At 39.5% G+C, this 21,635-nt stretch overlaps 2 protein-coding genes and 1 long non-coding RNA gene across 3 annotated transcripts in view; 1 reads left to right on the top strand and 2 right to left on the bottom strand.

The window, feature by feature from the left end:
* The window catches only part of LOC144034668 (uncharacterized), a 45,929-nt gene that overhangs the window by 11,697 nt on the left and 12,597 nt on the right, over window positions 1-21,635 (top strand). The window lies entirely within an intron of this gene.
* Window positions 14-1,936, bottom strand: LOC144034660 (keratin, type I cytoskeletal 18-like). The gene is made up of 6 exons (XM_077543593.1): window positions 1,529-1,936; window positions 1,089-1,171; window positions 852-1,008; window positions 532-696; window positions 329-454; window positions 14-241 (listed from the first exon to the last, which is right to left on the bottom strand). The coding sequence occupies exons 1-6, from the start codon at window positions 1,910-1,912 to the stop codon at window positions 14-16; spliced, it is 1,143 nt and encodes a 380-aa protein (XP_077399719.1). The 5' UTR covers window positions 1,913-1,936.
* On the bottom strand, window positions 3,523-8,401 carry LOC144034651 (keratin, type I cytoskeletal 18-like). Its single transcript, XM_077543582.1, has 7 exons — window positions 7,919-8,401; window positions 5,990-6,072; window positions 5,533-5,689; window positions 4,827-4,991; window positions 4,619-4,744; window positions 4,189-4,409; window positions 3,523-4,096 (listed from the first exon to the last, which is right to left on the bottom strand). Exons 1-7 carry the CDS (start codon window positions 8,321-8,323, stop codon window positions 3,982-3,984), a joined length of 1,272 nt encoding a protein of 423 aa, XP_077399708.1. The 5' UTR covers window positions 8,324-8,401; the 3' UTR covers window positions 3,523-3,981.

The raw sequence follows: 21,635 nt of genomic DNA, 5'->3' as shown, positions 1-21,635 counted from the left end.
TACTCCCTCCAACTCACTTGATGTATTTCCCTCCATCCAGCAGTCGCCTGTACTCCATAATCTCAGCCTCCAATTTGATCTTGATGTTGAGGAGGAGTTCGTAATCTCTTCTGTCTTGCTGAATGACAGTACGAATCCGAGTAAGCTCTTCCGTGAACCTCAATATGATCTCATTGTATTTTTCCATTTCCATGCTGCTGCGCATTTCAATGTCCCGGATTGTCGCCTTCAGGGTTTCCAGCTGGGTGAAAAGAGTTTGAGTATTTTTGTTGATCAATTATTTTGTATGTATATTATCTTTATCATCAGAAGTCAAGACCAAAGTTACCAGGCTCAGTGCTGACTGCAGCTCAATCTCCATTGCCTGATACCTTCTCGTGGTTTTATTTAGTTCTGTTGTGGCTTCTTTCAGGGCTGTGGTCTGCTCAGTTACTTTTACCTGCACCTCTGTGAACTGCACACGATATTGAAAATACACAGTTCCTACCAATCATACTCAACCAAGTGTCTCAAATTAATCATTTGGAGTACCTTGGACTCATGCCATTCTTTGACCTCCTCCGCATTCTTCAGTATGATCTTCTCGTACGTAGCCCTCATCTCCTCCATGACCCTTGCTATGTCCTGGCCTTTGGGGGCATCAACGTCCACATGGACTCCGACATGAGTGATCTTGGCACGTAATTCAGCAACCTCCTGTCAAAGGGGAAATAAACAGGGAGTGATTTCCTGAGCAAAACCTATCCTGTGCAATAAGTCAAACAAATGCATATACAGTCATGGTACACTTTACAATAGATGATGTTTAGGTTTGGGTGAACTGTAGTGCGTTAGTGTTGGCGCTCCCTCACAATGTCTCGGTTCTTCTTAAGTTTGATTAAGTCTTCTTTCAGTGATTCAATCTCACTTTCCAAGTTCATTCGGATCATATTAGTGTCATCCAGAATCTTTCTAAGTCTTCCAACATCAGCCTCCACTGTCTGATGCATGGATAGCTCGTATTGCATCCTAGAGCGAGAGAGAAAAACAGATGGATGTTTTTAGCTTCATAACTAGTAACCCAAAGACTACAAAGCTCAAACACTCACTTGATCCTAAAATCCTCTGAGGCCAGGTTGGCGTTGTCAAGGGCGATAGCAAGTTGCATGTTGCCCTTAATCCTGCCGAGAATCTGAAACGAGCGGATTCTTTCATTCATATCAATGTGATGAAAGTCAGGATTTCGTACATAACCTGATTATGATTTTCACTTTAACTATGCAGTTGAGATAACAACCTTGGATAATTTACTTCACCTCCACAGAAAGATAAAGATCTGGAAATCATAGATAACAAGTGGAAAGAGATATACAGACATTATTTTGTGGCATTTATGACTTAAGATGTAAAGTGCAAAGCCTACTATTACCACGTATCCTATTCTGTATAATTTATGTAAATTACATCAGCCTTTCATGAGCGATTATGAATGGTGCATTGGGAATTGGTCCACCACAAGCTGCATAACAGCAATGTTAAGTTAGCTCACCTTTGCTCTCAGATCTGCAATGATGGCATTATATTTGCTGAAATCCTTCCCCTCAAGTGGGCCTCTTTTCTCGACAGCCTCTCTGATGTTAAACTCCAGCTTGCTGTTGGCCTTCTCCAGACTCTTCACAGTCTCCATGTAGCTGGCCAGGCGGTCATTCAGCTGCTGCAGGGCAAACTTCTCATTCTCGATGGCCAGGGTTCCAGGATTGAACCATGCAGACTCGTACTCATACCCACCGCTGTACCTGTTTCTAACTCGTGAACCAGAGCTGGACGTTGAAATCTTGATTCCATGGCCACCTGCCCCGCCGTACACGGTGGGAGCATACGACATAAGAAGAGCTCCACGTTGAGCATTGCGTTTTACAACCCGGGGCTCCATGGCCAATTGTTGACTGAGCAGAAGTGTCCGGGAAATGTTTGGCCGCTTAGAGTAATGGGGAAGAAGTAGGAGAGTGCTCGAGTCTTATATATAGTTGTGGAAGGCAATATTCCCTCCTGTCACTCCTCTCCTATCTATATTGCATTTTCACCTTTAACCATTTTGTGCAGACTTTGTCCGAGCAACACCCACAACGATGCAGACTGTCAAATACATGAAGGTGTTCCGACATTTTCGCATTGATTGTGTTTACTAACTAAACTGTATTTATGATATCTATGATTACACCAGCAGTTAAATGGATGCTGGAAAGATGGTAATTACATGGTTCAAAACCCTATCTACGGCAGCACAATCTAATCTAATCTAGTGAGAGCCGATATGTGCTGTTGAATGATAAAATAAAATAATCTTATCAACAAAGATACTTGTAATAACATTCAGTTTCATTTTGAAGCTCATATTTATTGAGCCGTGATTTAAAAAAAAAAAAAAAAAAAAGTACACCGCCTCCCTCCCTAAGTCAGCTGGACCATAATAATTAATAGCAAACAAATAAGATTTTAGATTTTATTTTTGGGATTTTTTTTGTTTGTGTTTTTCGGAAAACATTTGGATACAAATATGGTCTACTAGGAATATTATTGCTGTTTATATTGTATATTAGCCTTGTGCCCTTTAGGAAAAGCTCAAATATGGTTTCCATATTCATCAGCCATTTGTTAGATCAGATACATCTTTATAATTCATTAGTTTATTATCTTAATGATATTCTATTTTTAACAGCAGCTGCCAAAAGATCAGGAGTCAATGCAAAAAGCACCGTGAATTGTAATGTCAGAGGGAGTTACACAAGAGTTTGTGTCGTGTGCCCCACAAAGATAAGGAGCAATAGTATAATCTCTTAAGGGAATTTGCAATACTATGAAGATAAACCTAAAAGTGTTACAGTCCATCATCTTTCACTTATCATTTGTATTATATTTAGAGAACCCTGTAAGGTGTATTCAGAGATTTGTTTCTAAAAATGGTATACCTTCCATTTCCCGAACCGCTTATTCCTTTCAAGATAATTGCTTACAATGTGCCAAGACAGAGAACTATACCACTGAATTGATGTAAGAATCTGTTTTAGTGACTTCACTGTGGTGTGACAAGTTAACAATACTGTACATATTTGTTTTAATTTTAACAATATTTTAATAGATACTTCTTGATCTCGTGAGTTTGAAGGTCCAGATTGGCAGGATAAATTTGCCTTGAAATGGACATACCAGCAGACCGACTCATGTCCGTTTTGTTCATTTGTTTTTCTAAATTACCCTAATCAGTTAATATCAGCTATATAATCTTGTGGTTCACTCAACTAACTTTGAATATTAATTTTAAAATTGATGTGTTGTCATTGGTGTATGTTATTGTTTAATTGTCCGGTGATTTAACTGGCTCCTAATTCAGGATGTCGTTTGACATCACCCAACGTCAGTTGCGATATGCTTAGAGTTTCCCACAACCCTGAATAAGGTAAATGAAACTTGATGCATATTTGTTTAATATTAGTTCTGTTAAAGTCCCAATATAAAATGTAAAAAAAAAGAAAGTCACACAAATCCCTGGAATGAACTTTATTGATATGTCTGAACCTCACAGCACGACAGACAGACAGACAGATTCAACTGGACAGAAAGAAAAAAACAAGGATGTCAGAAAAGTGATGAATTGTAATAAAATGGCCCTTGTATTACTTTGTTTCAAAACATCCCTCAGCTCGCCTGATAATGTGAGCAGACATCTGCAGGCCAGCATACAAACACATAAATAGCAGAACGTCTATGATGAAATAAATAACAGATGATGTTGTTTTCTTCTGGTCCAGTTTTCGATTCAGTCAGCCTGAGTGGGGGTTAAACTAAAGAAGTCAAGCTAATCACTGCAGTGGTTTTAGTCTAAGGGTTAGTTACTGTTTAGCTAAGACGCCGCGAGCCAATTGGAGCAAAAGATCAGCTTTGGCCAAATTGAGTTTCTTGTTATTGTTGTTGCTGCAAATATTTGATGGCTGCTTCTTTTGTTCAGAGGTTCTTGGTCTCTGTGCTGGAGGACACAACTTTGCCATCCACCAAGGTCTGTGTCACTGTCATGACCTTGGTCTTCACTGATTTCTGCTCTTCCAGAGCATCCTGGAGCCTGAAGAGAGAAAAAACAGGAACATATCAAAAATCAAGCTTAATTGCAAAGTTCTCAAGCACAGCTTTTTCTTGACTGAGCAATCTACACACTTGAAGTCTTGGCCATCCAGCAGCCGTCTGTAAGTTGCAATCTCGGCTTCTAGCTTCATCTTCATGTTGAGCAGGGCTTCATAGTCCTGGGTCTGCAACTGGATGCTGTTGCGAAGCTGTGTGAGTTCGGCCTCCAGGCTCAGGATCATGTTGTTGAGGGACTCGACCTCCATGTTGTAGCGTATCTCTGTGTCCCTCAGCGCGCCTTCCAGGGATAATTTCTGCAAAAGTGGAAGGAACACGAAGCGAAGGGGTTAACACGTGAAAACAGTAAAGCCAGCTGGCTGATGACAGCACCATAGCGACGGGTCAGCCGTGTGTAAAGCTTATGCCAACAAAGTCATGTGTGGGTGCTGAGTTTGGCATTTCGGGGAGCTGAGATAAGCGTTGTGTTCAGGTCAGTGAAGTGTGTCGGGTAAGTGCTTCTCACCAAGCTCCTCTGGGACTCCAGCTCGATCTCCAAGGTTTGAAGCTGTCTGCGTAGGTCATTCAACTCTAATTGGGAAATCTTCAGGGCCTCTGTGTTCACATTGACCTGGGTCTGCACTTCTGTCATCTGAAATCAAAATTTACCTCTAAGCTACCTCAATCAAAGACAATGGGCTTAGCCAATTGTAATTTATTTCCAGGTCATTTACCTGAGATTCATGCCATGCTTTTAGTTCATCTTGGTTCTTCTGTGCCATCTTCTCATACTTAGCCCTTATTTCTGCCATGATCTGAGCGAGGTCCTGTCCTTTAGGAGCGTCAATGTCTACGTGGACTCCTGACTGGGCGATCTGGCTACGAAGCAACTGTACTTCCTGGAGAAAGAAGCAGCAATACAGTTCTTGTTAAAACTCAATCAGAACATGTTGGCTTTCAAACATAATGTCATACCTTGTTGAGGTAAATATGAAATGGAAGCATATATAGTAACTGTCTCAAACTTTGATGAAATCAAACAAACATTTGATTGTTTCAGGTTTCTTTAAGAAAACATTGTCCCAGAAATTTAATTAAGTATTGTTTTCCGGAGCGGCCAGGAATCTCTCAGATGATACTGTTTTGTGTAAGGCTATGTCCACAAGAGTGTTTCTAAGGCAATATCCCTTTTTGCTTTGGCTTGCAAAGATCTCTGTCTATGCCAAAAATATCTTTGGCCTTATTAACCCCTGGGCGTTATTTTATTTTGAAATGGCTTGGTCAGAACCAACAAAAAGCCAAAAAATGGTCAAATAACGCCCAGGGGTTAAAACACATATCAAGGTTATCAAGTTAACAGGCGGTGCCAAAATGCTTCCTACTCTAAGGTCATTTGTTTGTATGGGCAGGTCTGAAAAAAATGTTTGCAGTTTCACTCACATTGTCGTGGTTCTTCTTAAGGTGGATGAGCTCCTCCTTCAGGGTTTCAATCTCGCTCTCAAGGTTCATGCGGCTCATGTTGGTGTCATCAATCACCTTCCTCAGACCAACAATATCGGCCTCCACAGATTGGCGGATAGCCAGTTCGGACTCGAACCTAATCAAAACATAATGGTTGGTTAGGTGTGAAAGACTGATAAAATGGGTCAAATTCAAACACCAGGCCTTAAAACTCTTTCACCTGACATTAATTACAGAAAATTTAGCATTAAGCACATTTATATTTGATGTAAATGCAATGATGGTGTAAAAGTGACAACTTATCATTAATTAACAATTATGATCGGAACAGGGATGTATTGTATTCAAAGTTGGAGCCGTGCAGCAGTCAAACAAGGCGTGCCTGCAGCTGTTTGGCTTCAGGTTGCCTGTTACAGCAAACAATCGCACGCCTTACTTCACTCTGAAGTCATCAGCTGCCAGGCGAGCGTTGTCAATGTTGAGGATCAGTCGGGCATTGTCCATGGTGGCATCAAACACCTGCAACAGGTTTACAAAAGAGAAACGCCATTTAAATTGAAATCTGATGACAGGGAGTGGAACAAAAAGCTGTTATTGACATTCACCCTAAAAGGCTTTCAAAGACTAAAGAAATGGAGACTGCCTTTAAGCAGTATGTATTTTGGCTCATGCTTATTGTATTAGCTGATGTCATAATAAAAAGAATGAGCAAAAACTATTAGCAATTTAGCTCTTCTTCAACATTTATCTAATGGCTAACTGCTCTTGAACAACATATTGCCTTTATACATTTATGAATTTAATAAATATAGTAGTTGCTTTACTACCCTCACACTAAGCTAAGTTAATAGCCTTAGCCTTTATGCTAATCTAAGTTAAGATGGATGGATGGTATGGTGTCCTAGGAAAATTCTAGCTACCGTATTTGTAAAATGAAATATAATATTTCCCAAAACAATACTGAACCACATTATTAGGATTTTGTACGAAAAGTAATATAGAAAACTGATGTAGGCTATATAATATAAATATCATCATTGTAGGGTTTTAGCAAAAACTTAACACTCTCCTACTAAAAGTATGGGGGGCGGGGGGAAGTGTGGAGGGGGTTTAAACAATTGTTTCATTTAGTCCCAAAGAAAAAGTGAGTGGCACATTAGTTACTGACTTGATATGTAGCCTGCATTTGAACAGGCACATGGTTGGCACTGTTTACTTTTGGAAAGAGTACAGTAGGTAAATGAGGCACACATCAAGGTGAAAAAGTCCAAGAGCCAATGAGAAACTGCCACAGAGTCAACTGCAGTCGGGCCTGCTGACAAACAGGATAGTTCAGCCAACAGGATGGGGGCGCGTGATTTGCATAAGGAAGGTGGGAATAGGGGTCAGGGTGGTGTGTGTTTGTGTGTTAAAGCTCTTGTGTGTGTGTGTGTTTGCAATGAGCCGTTGACTTTAGTGCTGTGTGGTTGTTGCTGACTTTAGTCTGTTTTCTCAGATGGGGGTGGAAGAAACCATTTGAATATTTTTTGCATTCCAGCAACAGAAAGTGGAGATGATTTTGAATATAGTCTGAAGAATTGAATCACCTCATCGTCATCTAATGAGAATTCTTATGCCTCCTCCTGTGTGATATTTTGAGGATGTCAAGACCTTAGGAAAATATGGCCTTTGAATTGAATGAATGTAATATGTTTACAACCCTGACACCATGATATGTGTGTTGCTGCCTGTATGGTATATACTGTAATAAATTCTTTGTTTTCCATTCCAATTCCATTTTCCACAGCACCGTTTTTACTTGCTGGATTAACATTAACAAGAACTGAAATATTGGACCACTGAGGTTTTGAAGGACGAATAGTTACTTTTGCTGTATTCCTGATTGTGCCTATCCTGAAAACCATTTGAAAATTGGGCGCTAATTACAAAAATGTGACTTGATATACAGTATACCACAATGCAATGAATGAAAATAAGTAGTTTAAATTGATGTGGCGGATCCTTTTGGTCCCTGAGACTTTTTATGTTGTTTATCTTTGTTTTCCGACTTCTGTGACCCATCGTGATCTTTCTCCTTACTGTTTCCGGTCCAGCCCCCAGTTCCCGGCCCATAGAGCGGCGGGGGTGGGTGGGGGTGATCTGTGCCATGGACCCACAGGAGGCCAGTCTACTCTGTCTGCTAGGTATTCACTGCTGATGATTAACACCGACTGGTTTCTAGCTAAAACACACTCACTATTCTTTTCAGGTAGTCTGACTGTGGATTTCATTCATTCATTTCACCTATGACCCTGCCACCCCATCAAACCTGTCACATGCTTTTAGCTTAAACGACATAAAGACATTTGCCCAAATCCATCCTCACCTTCCTCCTCAGGTCATCCAGGATGACCTGGTACTTGCTGTAGTCTCTGAAGTCGGGTCCGCTCTTGGCCATGGCCTCCTTGATCTTAATCTCCAGCTTCTGGTTGGCCTGCTCCAGGTTCCTGACCGTCTCCAGGTAGTTGGCCAAGCGGTCATTGAGGTTCTGCATGGCAAACTTCTCATTGCCGGTGATGTTGGTCCCGCTGCCGCTCACCTGGACTTTGCTGGAGAAACCCCCTCCTACTTGGCCCATTCCCGATCCCAGCCCGCTGCGCACACTGGATGAGATGCTGACACGGCTCCCCCCGGCGCCACCGTGAATGGTGGGGGCCCTGTACACAGAGCCTTTGCCACCGGACGAGGTGCGCACAGAGTATGTAGTTTGCTTGGAGGTTTGTTGCATCATTGCTGGAGAGACTCAGAGAGTGAGGCACAGGCTGGGATGGTTGAAATGGGAACTCTCAGACACAAGACAGAAAGAGGGGAAGCCGCTAAACTATATAAACCTTTTGGGCCCTCAGGTCCGCCCCTCAGACCACTCCCCTTCACCCTCAGTTACCTCCTCCTTTTCCATGGGCCTAAACCGCAGCAGCACTTCTAGCATCCCTTTGTCCCTTACAATTTGTCCTAAGTTGGTAAATCCATCACACTCCCTTCACTTTGAACAGTTTATATATTTATGTTTATGTGTCAACATGAATCAACTGAATGGAGAGTCAACACAGATTCATTCTTTACTTGTCAGTGCTGAAATATAAATTAGCAACATCGGCCCATGTCTTTTAGACATGACGTAGCGATGGCATTTAAAACTACAGTGATATAGTACAAGCAACAAACAAGTAAATTGCGAACATCAACAAGTCAAATGAATAATAATGGATGGATATATAAGAAAAAAACATCCTTCCACTTAACAATGTGACCCAAATACACCTTTGTGTTGTTGTTGATTGTCTTCGACATGCGGTGACACATAACATTCTTCACTCTTCTGGGATTAAGAAACACCCCGTTATTACTCAAGTTATTATCATCCCATTTAGTCAGCTGTGTGACATACTGTAAGTTGATGCCACACCCACCAAAAGGGAGGCTTGTCATTCAATTACGATAATGTCTGGAAGTTAAGGGGTGCGTTACATCGAACTCCTGATCATCATTATTTGTTAACACAATCAAGATTCTCATAAAACAGTTTGGTAGATTTTGTTTGGTTTCAAGTTGGAGAAATGCGAGACATTATAGTAAATACATATATTTTCATAAAAGTCAATAAAATCATCTTGGAAATGAGGCAAAATAAGTTTTTTTTTTAAAAAGAGTTTTTAATTGCAGCATTGATCATTTGATTAAATGTTAATATTAAGCTTAAAGGCATCTAAAGCTTGATGTTAAGTAATCGAAAATCACTTGGTTTTGGCTTGAAGTGGTCGAGCCGCTTCGAGCGCCTTGTGAAATGATTCCGTCACCTTACACAATTTAGATGATTTTCTATTTCTGAATATACAACTTCAGTAAGTGAGTGGGAACCAGGGAAAGGGATTTTCAAAAAATCTTGGCCTGCACTATCAAAGTGGAAGGAGAGGTGGAAATTATTCCGCCATACACAAAGAGGTATTTGATTATTTTCAATCACTGAAAGCTCCCACTATGCAGAACCAGCTGCTGTTTTTGGCCAAGAACAAGGACAGGTTTCCAGGTTGGCCAAGTTGTGCAGTTGTTGCCTGACTGTCTTAGCGGCAAGCTGTGGCTCTTTTGTGTGTTTTGTCCAGTTAAAGATTTTTTGCAAACAATCTCTGGTGCAATACAGTGTGAACACTACTCTAACCAAATAAGTGGACTAAGTGTTAAAATGACAGCAAAAATCCATCCAATTCTCTTAACCGCTTGAGCCCATCCCTGCTGACATTGAGTACACCCGAGATCAGTTGCCAGGCTTTTAGATGGCACATACAGTATAAACATCGTTCACACTCACATCAATGTTGCTGTCCACAGCAATAATCCATTGGGAAATGACAAAATGATAAGCAGTACAATAAATCCAGGGGAAATGCCGCCATAAAAAGTACGTATGTATAAAATAACTGCAGCAAGTACATTTTCAAGGGGAATTAGTATTGTTACACGTTACTGTCTTTGAATTTACTAGTTTGAGTTAGGTTTGCCAGTAATTGGAGCTCTATAGTGGTGAAGGCTGCATTAAGAAGGGTTTCTGGTAGGGATAAACGATTTCTAGCATAGACTCCAGCTCACCTGTATCCCAAGCGCTTCTGAGAATGGATGGATGGCTAAAAAATAAAATCTCGCAAGCACATTTTTTTTTGTTATGACTCTAAAAGTAATATTATCCATAATGTCTCTTCAATGTCATTAAGCATGATATGAGGTATCTTGACTTCTTTTTTACGTGTGATGTTGTTCCCTCCGAGCAGGATGTAGGTCGTAATTGCCCCCCTCCCATGAAGGATATGGTCAAACAAAGAAACAATTGCACAGTCTCCTTAGTAGGCACATCAGAACAATAACTTCTGAGGTTGGGTCAAAACATTCCAGACGTCCCTCCTGCAGGTTTTTAACACACGCACATTCCATTCACAAGACCACTAAAGCTAAAAGATATGCTCATTGTGTCCCCTTCACAACCCCCGTTGAATCATATTAAAAGGTAAGAATTGAAAATCCAGCTTATCATTTAGATGGAAATGTCAGACTTTCATTGGAAACATGAAGCAATTCCATCTTCATTGGAACCCAAAGTGAGTCAGCATCAACATAAGTTGTGGCTTGATTGCTGAGTAATTGTCTGAATGAGTTGATGAGTCTCACCCAATCTTTTGCTTATTGTTTTACTTGAAGGCACATGGAAATATATTAAAGGGTAGAAAATACATGAAAAGAAGAACCCTTGTACTGCAGTAAAAAGAGAAATGTGAAAGGAATTCACACATGAGGCATACACACCGGCAACATCTTGGGAAGCTTGCACAGCCCAAGAGACATGAATGACAAACAAAGATAATAATCAAGGTGGAGTCACTGTAAACAGACAAATAATTATGTTGTTTAAAAAAAAAAATCATAAATCAATCCTTAAACGTTCCCAACTAAAGGCATTAGGCCCAAATATATACTGTACTGTAGTCAAAACGAGCCCTGAGCAAACAAGAATGATTCATTGTCAGGCAGTGACGAACATCATCCAGTGTTTTGTCTTCATCTAAAGGTGGCCACACCTAGATGAGAAAACAGACGCAGGGGTGCAGCGATAAGACAAGGAAGATGATTGTATCCCGTTTCAAACTCACAGTAGCCTTTGTCTAAGATAAAATATGGAGGTTATTTGGGCTTGTGGTGCCTTTACTTTCTCATGCAAGTCAACACAAATACCTCATCTATTTGGATGGGATCACTCAGTGATTTTAACTTGACGATTGATCAATCAAATAAGCTGCGTTTACTTTAAGGTGACGCATGAAATGAAATTGAGCCTACTAGCTAATTGATGCCAATCAACAAAAACAAACTTTTGAGACATCTAAGACAAATGTTGAATGTAGGACTGGATTCTGTACTTGGTCACACAATTAAGTTCTGTCAGGCTGTAATGACAGCAAGGACTTAGAGTGCCTCAAAGGTTCTGGCCCAATGTCAAGAATTTCGTCCGTTTTTAGCCAGATAGTCATCGCCATGCTCTGAATGGTTTCCAGCTATTCACTAATCCCTTCACGCTAAGGCGTTGAAACACTTTATTTCCTGTCTACAAGTTACGGATAGAATTGGACAAAGCTTACAGACTCAAAAGCTTAAAAGGAGTAAAAGTCATTGTATGGAATGTATAAACATTTATTGAACTATTTTAGATGAGGTACTTTAAACTTGAGGTTTCACTGAAATGATGTACTGCCTTAATACATTACATGCATTATGTATCAGATTAGTTTAGTTATGTGAAATGACTTTGAACACAGCAATGCAAAAAAAAAAAAAAACATTTCAACACATTTTCATTATGCCACAGCAACAGGTTGTGCTGTATCCCAAACCATTGGGTCATTTTTGCTGTTTTACACATTCAAAGGAAAAGGCCAAATCACAATTAAGACTTGAAGGAAGGAAAAGGCTTTGGTTAGATTTTGTGTAGATTTATTGTGAAGGGGCGCGTTAACTTATCTGCAAATGTGAATTTACTCGTATAGCGTGCGGGTTTATATCACATCATGGGGACCTTTTTCTGGGTTTTTACTATCATTGTGGGGACCACGTGTCCTTGTAGGGACATTTTGGTGGTCCCCATGAATCCAATCCTCTTTCAGTGGCCTAGTGGTAGCGTGTACACCCTGAGACTGGGAGGTTGTGGGTTCAATTCTCGGCCGGGTCATACCAAAAAGTATAAAAATTGGATCCATTGCTACCCTGCTTGACACTCAAAAATAATTGGAATTGGGGGGTTAGATCACCAAATGATTCCCGAGCACGGTTCCTGCTTCTGCTCACCGCTCCCTCAGTGGATGGGTCAAATGCGGAGAACGAATTTCGCTCCACCTTGGTGGGTGTGACAATCCGTGCCACTTTAAAACTTCATTTTAGAGTTTAGGTTTGAATTGGGTTATGGTTGAGGTTAGGGTAAGGAATGGGGGTAGGCAATCATTTTTGATGGTTCGGGTTAGGGTAAAGGTCTAGGAAATGCATTATGTCAATGAGAAGTCCCCACTAGACATGTAAACCCAGCATGCGCGTGTGTATGTGTGCGACCTGATGCACTGGCCCATGAGAATCTCTTTTGACAAATGATTTTCCTTTGAAGTCTGCATGAAAAGTTCAGTCACGTGCTCTCTCACTTTCTCGCTTACAGACACACACATGCAACCACGTACGCACACATACGGTTGTAAAAATTCATCTGATCTACATGTCACAACAACAGACAAACACAGTAGACTATTATTTAATAATACCACACCAACAATTATAGGTTTTTATGTTTCAAATAGAGACGCTGATGTTCTCGCACAAAAGAGCTTCCAGTATACCAACAATTAAGAATTCTTGACTTGCAGTAAAGTGGAAATGTTTCTAAAAACCTTGATATTCATTGGTCCAAAAAGTTCAGCACTGTTGGTAATCTACTTAAGAGTGACAACCCCTGTAAAGGTGACTGCAAAAGGACAGCACTGAATGTGCAGTGGGATGAAGAACAAGGTGTCATCTGAAAACTTAAAAGACATCTTTGGCACATGTTGACATCTCTGTTGACAAATCTACGCTAATTAAAGTTAGTAAATGAGTACCTGGATGTTCTGCAGCACTTTGCTGAAAACAAAATTGTGTTGTTTGGAAAGAACGAACAACGGTATTTGTCGAGAAAAGAAAAATGCACGGCACCCCACCATCTAAACCTCAATCCACTGGACTGCTTTTGGACTGCTTTGCCTCCTCAGGGCTTATAAATTCCAAAGTTTATAAAGACATTTTACAGGAGAACTCGAGACTATCTGTCTGTCAACTGAAGTTTAACAAAAAGTGGCAAATCCAGGTCAATGACCTAAAAGACAGAAGTAAACAACTGTCAGTCAACAACTGAATGGCTTCAAAGCGAAGCTATGTGCACAAGACATGAGGCGCATTCAAATGCAGTTGGATATTTCACAGTCAAGACACAGATAAAAAAATAAAAAAAAACAATTACTATCTATTATCTATTTATTAAGTAATTGTGAACATATTGATTTGCTGTTACCCACTGCCTAATTTATCAGGCAACAGTCAAGTGTACCAGTACCTATTTTTTTCCATTCAAAGCACTGTTTATGCAGGAATCTAGTTAATTCTAAAGAATACTTTTTCTTGCACCTTTGTGTGTGTGTGTGTGTGTGTGTATGCATTTGTGCATGTGTTTGTGTCTGTCTGTCTGAACTAAATAAATAAATAAAAAGCACAAAAAATAACAGCTGAGCAAGAAAATGAGCAAAAAAAAATATGGGAAAATTGAACAGAGAGAAAAAGAAAAGTTGAACCTCTCCAAGGCGTATTCAACTGATGTCATCGTACCCCCATCATGTATGACGTCATGGGAGACGGATTAACTGTTTTGTGTGTATGTGTGTGGTGGCTTTTATTTAAAACGAAGGAGCAGCCTCATTTAGGAGCCTCAAGAGAAGAAAATGTATTATGAGAAGAATTAAAAAAATATATAACACTAGACGTTACATTCAGAGCAGTATAACTCCAGCTTTACCATATGTCATCACTTAAGTTCATTTATTTTTGTGTTATTATTATTATTATTATTTATTTTATTTATTTGTTTTTTTCACCTAAAACCTATTAAAAAAATCCCATACCGTTCACCTAAACCAAACACTTCCAGCCAGAGTCGTGAGGTCGTCAGGAGACCCGAGGAAGGACCAAAGAAAAGAAAGGATTGCATGACAGAATTTTTTAACTCCATGTACAGCAATTTGTATGCGGCAATGGTTGTTTTAAAGTACTTTATTAACGAACTTGAGGTCAGCTGACTACAGTGTTATTGTTTATAAAGTGTTCTATATATAAAAAATTGAGTTTGTATTTTTTGCCATCAATGGTGGCTAACTTCTTGTAAAAATAAATAAATAAATAAATATATGCATTGTTATGATTTAACTAACTGTTATAACACCACCTTAGAGAGTGAGGCATCCAGGAATACTGTATATTGGAATGGGAGTGGAGATGCTAAATACATGATAGCCGCTTAGTCGGGAAGTCACAAGACAATTGCACCTGAAGTCTGAATGTAGCACACTCCTTTTAAGTATGTGTTAGTTCAAAAATCCTGAGCATGCACACACATACACATACACACAGACTGTAGTATTTATACTCTGTGTGCGAAAGCCAACCTCAACACCATATTTGATGTCAGCGCTGAGATAATCCGCTGGTGAGACATCATCTGCAGCATACTGTGCTAGTCGGTTCTTTTAAAGCTCCCAGTAAAAAAAAAGAGGACCAAAAAAAAGAAAGAAAGAAAAATCAGCGTCTTGGCTGACTTGGCCGACTCAGACTGTGGAGTTTTTGTTCATGGAGTCCCATCCTTTTTCTGCTGTGACCTCCGAGGCCAGAACACCCACGGAAAGCGTTAAATCAGAGCAAGCCCTGACAATTGGGCAGCAGTGAGACAACTGTGAAGTTTCATTCGCAGGCCCAGTCAAAGGATTGTCCAGTATTTGACAAGGGGTCAGCTGCTTATCAAGCACTTGGCTTCTCATAACTGACACCTAAATCAGTAGCTGGACAAGCCACAATAAAGATATTCACTGAAGCATCCATTGAAACTCCTACAGCAGTCAGTCACAGATTCAATACTATTGAAGCTTCTTATTTTTTTGGGATGTCAGCTAAAATGTCACTGGCTGACTTTGTGACTATTTGACATTACTGCCTGAGTGTGAGAAAATGTAGCTGAGGAAAGACAGACTCAATGTTGTGTTGTAAGCATTGATGAAGTGACACTGACTGGTTCCAGTTCTCATTATATGCTGTGGCTCCCTGTAATCTTATTTTAGATATCATTACATCTTTTTATCTTCCAAAAAGCTCTACATTTGAAAATAGATTTTCTTTTAACAATCTGCTGTGTGCTGCCATAATGCCTGGATTTTCCCCATGAGGATCATTAAAGGATTACCTTACCTTGTCTTATCTAAAGTAAGGTAATGCAGGTGATATCGTTTTCAGTTCTGCACTACCGCAAAACTATGTTTTATATATATTAGAATGGCGGGTGAATGAGTGCAGACCTGCACAAGTGAAAAAACATTGATCTCCACTTTGAGTAACACTGTGAAATAATGCGGCAGTGGATGACAATGAATGATTTTTTATTGTACGGTCTACACCAACAATTAAGCCAAGAACCCAAGAAGTTAACCCATTTTGCTACCAAATATTTTGCCATTAAAGCACAGCATAAATCATCATAACAATAATTCAGATCAATAGTCCAACAATAATTCACTACTCACTACTAGCTCATTACTCTGTTACACAGAGGATGCTGCAAGATGACAGGACCATTTTTTATTTTTTTTTGTTTTAATGGTGTGTGACTCAAGAAGTAAAAATAAATTCCTCTCACAAAAATATGCTCAAAGACCGTTGCTTTTCGTTGTTGTCAGCTATCTTGGAGAATAGCATAAACTGTTAGGATTGGCAGACTGGGCTCCACCATACGCATTTTTGGGTGGAAGGAAAAAATATCAGTATTTGCCTTTTATATAGATTTGTTTTCTCCTACCAAGTCCTCATAAAAGTTTCATTGAAAGCACTGTTGTAATTTTTGTATCATCTTCTTTAGTGATAAACAAACACCAATCAATACCTCTTGATTTGGGGAGGTAGGCTGGGAGGAGTGCTTCTTTCGGGTGTTAATGTTGCAAATGTTGTGATCGATGTAACCTGTTGTAATAATGTGTTCGAAAGGAAAAGAAAAACAAATAAATCTAATCATTATATTTATTCGGCAATGAATGAATGGCATTTTTATTATTGAGTCATGCATACATCCAGCCTGCATGGGCTTATATGACGCCAAACAATCTAATGAACCGACACCAAGACAAAAGCCCAACAAAAACTCGTGTCAAATGTCAATTTGTTGGTGTATTTTATTGGCTGTCATATGTGACTTCCTAATGAAATGGCCAGTGTGGGTTGGCTACAACTGAATATCAACAAAGTGTGACAGCTGGAAAAATGCAAATGAGGCATACAACAAAAAGATACAACAACGGGCGATTCAGACACACTTCCTGGTGGTCAGAGGTCGCATGCCTGGGTGGAGTGAGTCCATGAATTTTGGTCGTTTCAGGGAGGGGCACTGGAAAAAGTACCCTTAACTTAACATGCACATATGGAAGATATTATTTTGCTATGTGATATTCAATCTTAAAATGAGAGTGAACGTCCATCTGGGAATGTGAGCTGTCGGGCCGCTCGTGCATTTTATAGGAAGGTTTCATTTGTTCAAACACGCACACAGACATGCACGCACACACACAACTTTTGTTGTCTGTAGACATGGAAGTCTCTTTAAAGCCCCGTTACATAACGTTGTGGGCATAGTGACGTGGAAAAGTGACCTTTTAAACAATATGCCATTTGTTGAACCCATTTTGCTTTCATCTATCCATCTATCTATCTATCTATCTAGCTAGCTAGCTATCTATCTATCTAGCTAGCTAGCTAGCTAGCTAGCTATCAGTAGTAGTACTTGGACGTGGATTGTGTACACAGTCTGTGCAATGGTTCGAAGTGTTCAGTGGAGCGTCTGGGAGGAGTGCAATGATTTACACTTCCATGTGGCATTTGTTTGGTGGGATGCAATCGTGGAGACGTGCACTCCTGCACATGAAAGAGAAACATGAATTCTGAATGGGAACATTGTGTTATCCTGCAGTGACTGGTTGACATTAGATGAGCATTCAAGGAAGTTTGGTTCCAAAAGAGGGCGAGGCTATAGGACCGTGTTTTCCTTAACGTAAGGCATTTTACAACATACGTTTTTTTCTTCTTCTCCCTATAGTGCCCAAACAAGAGTGAATACATTGTCTAAATCACTTTCTTTTTCACCCCTGTCAGCTTCTTTCTTCCGTGCAGACATTATGGCCGCCGCGTCTCCTCTCTCCCATCACAACCCGCGTCTTCACTCTGTAATTGCTCCCAGAACCTCCTCCCCCTGACTGATGCTGAGCTGTGCAAGGAACAGAAAAATTCCAAACCGAGTCCTCGCTGTGTTACCACGGCAACAGGAAACACATCAGAGTTCATTTTGGGAAAAAGGCCTATGTTTCGGCAGGCTATTATTTTTACCCCTCCTTTCAGTTCAAAAGCGTCCTGGCAAAGCCCCGCTGGATTTTACACACCACATTTCACAAGTGTGTGCAAGACCACACCGCAGTAGCCACAGTTGAGTTTTTAGGTGCTCGACTCCCGTGGTGGTGTCGAGCTGCTGCGAGAGATGTTTTGGACACAATGGGCTCGTTTGAGTGGACAGTGAAGAAAGTCCTTCAGGGCAATTCATAGTCAAGGACAAAAAGGCTGAAAAGGAGTGGGTGGAAAAATGACCACTGTCTGGTCACAAGGAATGTACAAACTGGCCAAGTCGGTCTTGGGAAGAATCATCCATTGATAGCAATGCGTGTGAGAGAGAGAGAGAGATGTTCTTCTTCATGGCACATTATTTAAAGGACAGGCCAGCAACAAGATGGTTGCTTTTGTCAAAAGGCACAGGACTTCTTCCTTTTTGGGAATTGACAACTCATCATTTCCGGAATTTGATGAAAACGTGTCCCATGTACAGCAGGGGCGACCAAACTTTTTTCTTCAAGGGCCGCATACAGAAAAATGGAAAGAGGCAAGAGCCACTTTGACAAACAAGTTGGGATTTTTCATGATTTTGAGGTAGCCCACAGCCCTGTAATCCACTAGAATAGATCCGCCTCCCACATTCAGAACCAAAGCAAGCTTAATCAGTAAGATGAAAGTTTTTACAGTAGTGTTTAGTTGAAGATCTTAGCTAAGCATTAATGTGATCAGACCTTGACACAGACAGCAAGCAGCAAGTAGAGGAAAACATGTTTGCTTTTCAAAACTGAAACGTATTAATTAAATAAGTATTATAAAGAGAAATGTCTTAGTAGAAAATAGTTTCTTAGCATATCTTTAAAAGCTGTATGAATTAACCTGTTGTAACACACACACACTATGTTCAACACTTGCACCAAATAGGATGTCAAATAGGGTTTTTTATATATGTTGAGAGGGTCGCTAAAAAATGGACAGTGGGCCACAAATGGCCCCCAGACTGTAGTTTGGACACCACTGCAGTAGACTATATTACATCTAAACAGCAAAGGGACATTTGCTACTGATTACCCCTACTATTACTACTACCTACTATCTAAATAAAATAAAAAATCTGATTGAAGACAGCCTCTTGAATGAACAGCATCTCCATGACTATACTGAGCAGCTATATTATATAGTAATAGTGCTAAAAATGGTGGAGTAGAGAGTTATATAACACAGCAAGCAGTGTAGAAATGAAAAGTCATCCCTATTTTTTTTCCATTCGCATTGGTTTTCCCAGCCCATCTCTTAAGTGCCTTTTGAATTGGGAGTCCATATCTATTTCAGGTGACTGACTCATTCGTACCATATAATCACGTTGTGGCTACCCAACGGCCGCCTCGCATGAAATGAGACGTGCATATGGAGCGGAGGCAGCTTGAGGGAAATCCCTCTCAAATAAGGCTATCCCTTTTTTTTCAGGAAGTCCTTTTGTATACCTTTCCCCTTCGTCACCACCCTCAGACATCCTAAACGAGCATATGCACGTCTGGAAAGCATTATATCCTCCAACGGCTTTCCACCCCCGTTTATATTCCTGACTTTCCATCCATTTTTTTCCACGCCACGTCACTGCGGCCGTGTATGAATTTAATGGCTTCCAAATGGTGCGAAAAGCAGTGCGCTCTTTGTCTTTGCGAGTCTTCAAGCTATGACTTTCACTTCTATAATTCGCAGGCAAGCACGCTGATATGTGACTACATACTTACACATACTTATTGAAAATGAGTGCGACGGCATGGAAAAATATCACATATGTATAATAGTAGCAGCATATGCATATGAAAATGCAAAATGACAATGTGGACGCCTCCCACAGTGCCGCTAGGATCAGCTCCAGTAATTTATCTGTCTGGCAGCCAGATGTTGACATGTCAGGAGGTTGCACTTTGACCTTTTGGAGCTTGGTGTGCACCGTCTTCTCATTTAGGCCACCAAGGGCTGAAAAAGATGCTTTGTGGTTCAGTGAAGCGCAAAGAAACAAACATGTAAAAGTAATAATAACAAATTAATAATGAGTCAGTCACGTTATCTTAAAACTCATATTGTTATCTTGATTAGCTTTTAACTTATTATTAACTTATGATTTAGCTCTACGTCTTCTTTTTTTCAATTTTATTTCGAACATGTATATATTAAAATCAAATTGGTTATAAAAGTACATGTGTGAAGACAAAATATACAACACCTATTTAACAACAAACATTCGATCGACGAAAGCAACATAAGAAAGTTTCACAGTGTTTCACCCAGTCATGAGCTACACATTTGCTCATACATGTTCGAAAAGTAGTAGGAAGAAGAATAAACGTATCCGGTCCTACCCCTTTTTACATCCGTTACACAATAGGTAGTAGGTATGTATATTAAAACAAAAAAAACTGCTAAGATACAGATAATATATCTTGATTATTAATAACAAAGTTTATTATAGTAATTATTAATAATGAATACATTGAACAGTGTAAGTTATGCATATATTGTCATACTTTTATTTTATTTTTTTCCCTTGTCAATAGCAACAATACTAATAATAATACAATAATAATAATAACATCAACCAATGTTACTTTTCATTGAAAAGCACTTCTTCTTCCCTATACTTTTCAAAAATGTTGATTTTATATTTCCGTTGGAACTGGTCTATGTTTGGACATTGTTGTAAATCAGTACTCAGCCTGTTCCAAATTTTCACTCCACATACAGATGTAAAAAAACTCAGTCTTCTTCTTGAATACTTTGTCTTTAAGTTATGAACTCCCCTCAAACCATAACCTCCCTGTCTCTCTGAAAACATATTTTCAATATTTTCCCGGCAGTAAATTATGTCTAGCTTTATACACCAATTGTACAGTATTGAATTCCACAAGATCAAAGAATTTTACAGTTTTAGATTGTAGAAAAACAGTGTATTGATGTGGTGGAGATATCATACATTATGGACTGCTCTTATAGCTCTTTTTTTGCAACAGAAACAGAATTTGTAATGATGTCTTGTAAGTGTTTCCCCAAACTTCTGAACAATAATTTAAATATGGTAATACTACAGAGCAGTACAGAATGTGTAATGATTTCTGGTTGAGAAAATGTTTGACTTTTGCCAGAATGGAGATGCTTTTAGATCGAGCAGATTTTATTATCAACAATTACCCCCAGGAATTTAATCTAATTTACTCTTTCTATATCCACACCTTCAATTTGCAATCTTACGCAGTTCCCTAATTTAACATTACCAAACACAACTAATTTCGTCTTGTTTAAATTTATTGATAACTTGTTTTTACTTAATTGTATCTAAAATAAGCTGCATTTTCTCACCAGAAACTAGAATAGTTGTGTCATCTGCAAATAACACAAACTTCAGTAAATAAGGCACATTGCATAAATCATTAATATACAATATAAAAATCTTGGCCCCAACACTAACCCATGGGGGACACCACATATTATGTCCAAACATTTTGATTTAAATCCCCCCAACTCTACAAACTGTTGCCTTTCTTGTAAATAACTTCTGATCCAATTCAAGGCTGTATTCCTAATACCATAACCCTCCAATTTACTCATCAATATATCATGGTTTATAATATCATATGCTTTTTGTAGATCGCATTTCACATTAGAATTGGGAGTGATCACTTGTTGCCAGGATAATTTCATAGAGCTCCCTCAGACAACAAAAAACTAGCATGTATTAGTCACAGCCACTTTAGGAGTCTCTTCGTATTCTCATTTTTTATGAAGTCCATAAAAAAATTGTCATCTTATACAAGTGAAATGACCCAGAAGTATTTGAAGGAAAGTTGTTCAAGTTCTAAAAA

Source organism: Vanacampus margaritifer, chromosome 1 (genome assembly GCF_051991255.1).
Source record: "Vanacampus margaritifer isolate UIUO_Vmar chromosome 1, RoL_Vmar_1.0, whole genome shotgun sequence".
Classification (NCBI taxonomy): Eukaryota; Metazoa; Chordata; class Actinopteri; order Syngnathiformes; family Syngnathidae; genus Vanacampus; species Vanacampus margaritifer.
Note: the sequence above shows the minus strand (reverse complement) of the source record. Positions and strands in the feature narration are given on the sequence as shown.

Bases quoted from the DNA above. Each gene is read 5' to 3' on its own strand.
- LOC144034660 (XM_077543593.1), bottom strand. From the start codon at position 1,912: ATGGAGCCCCGGGTTGTAAAACGCAATGCTCAACGTGGAGCTCTTCTT. The intron at 1,172-1,528 runs GTGAGCTAACTT...CGCTCGTTTCAG, and splicing joins TTGCAGATCTGAGAGCAAAG to ATTCTCGGCAGGATTAAGGG. The intron at 455-531 runs GTACTCCAAATG...TATCGTGTGCAG, and splicing joins AAGAATGGCATGAGTCCAAG to TTCACAGAGGTGCAGGTAAA.
- LOC144034651 (XM_077543582.1), bottom strand. From the start codon at position 8,323: ATGATGCAACAAACCTCCAAGCAAACTACATACTCTGTGCGCACCTCG. The intron at 6,073-7,918 runs GTGAGGATGGAT...AACCTGTTGCAG, and splicing joins TGGATGACCTGAGGAGGAAG to GTGTTTGATGCCACCATGGA. The intron at 4,992-5,532 runs GTGAGTGAAACT...TTCTTTCTCCAG, and splicing joins TTAAGAAGAACCACGACAAT to GAAGTACAGTTGCTTCGTAG.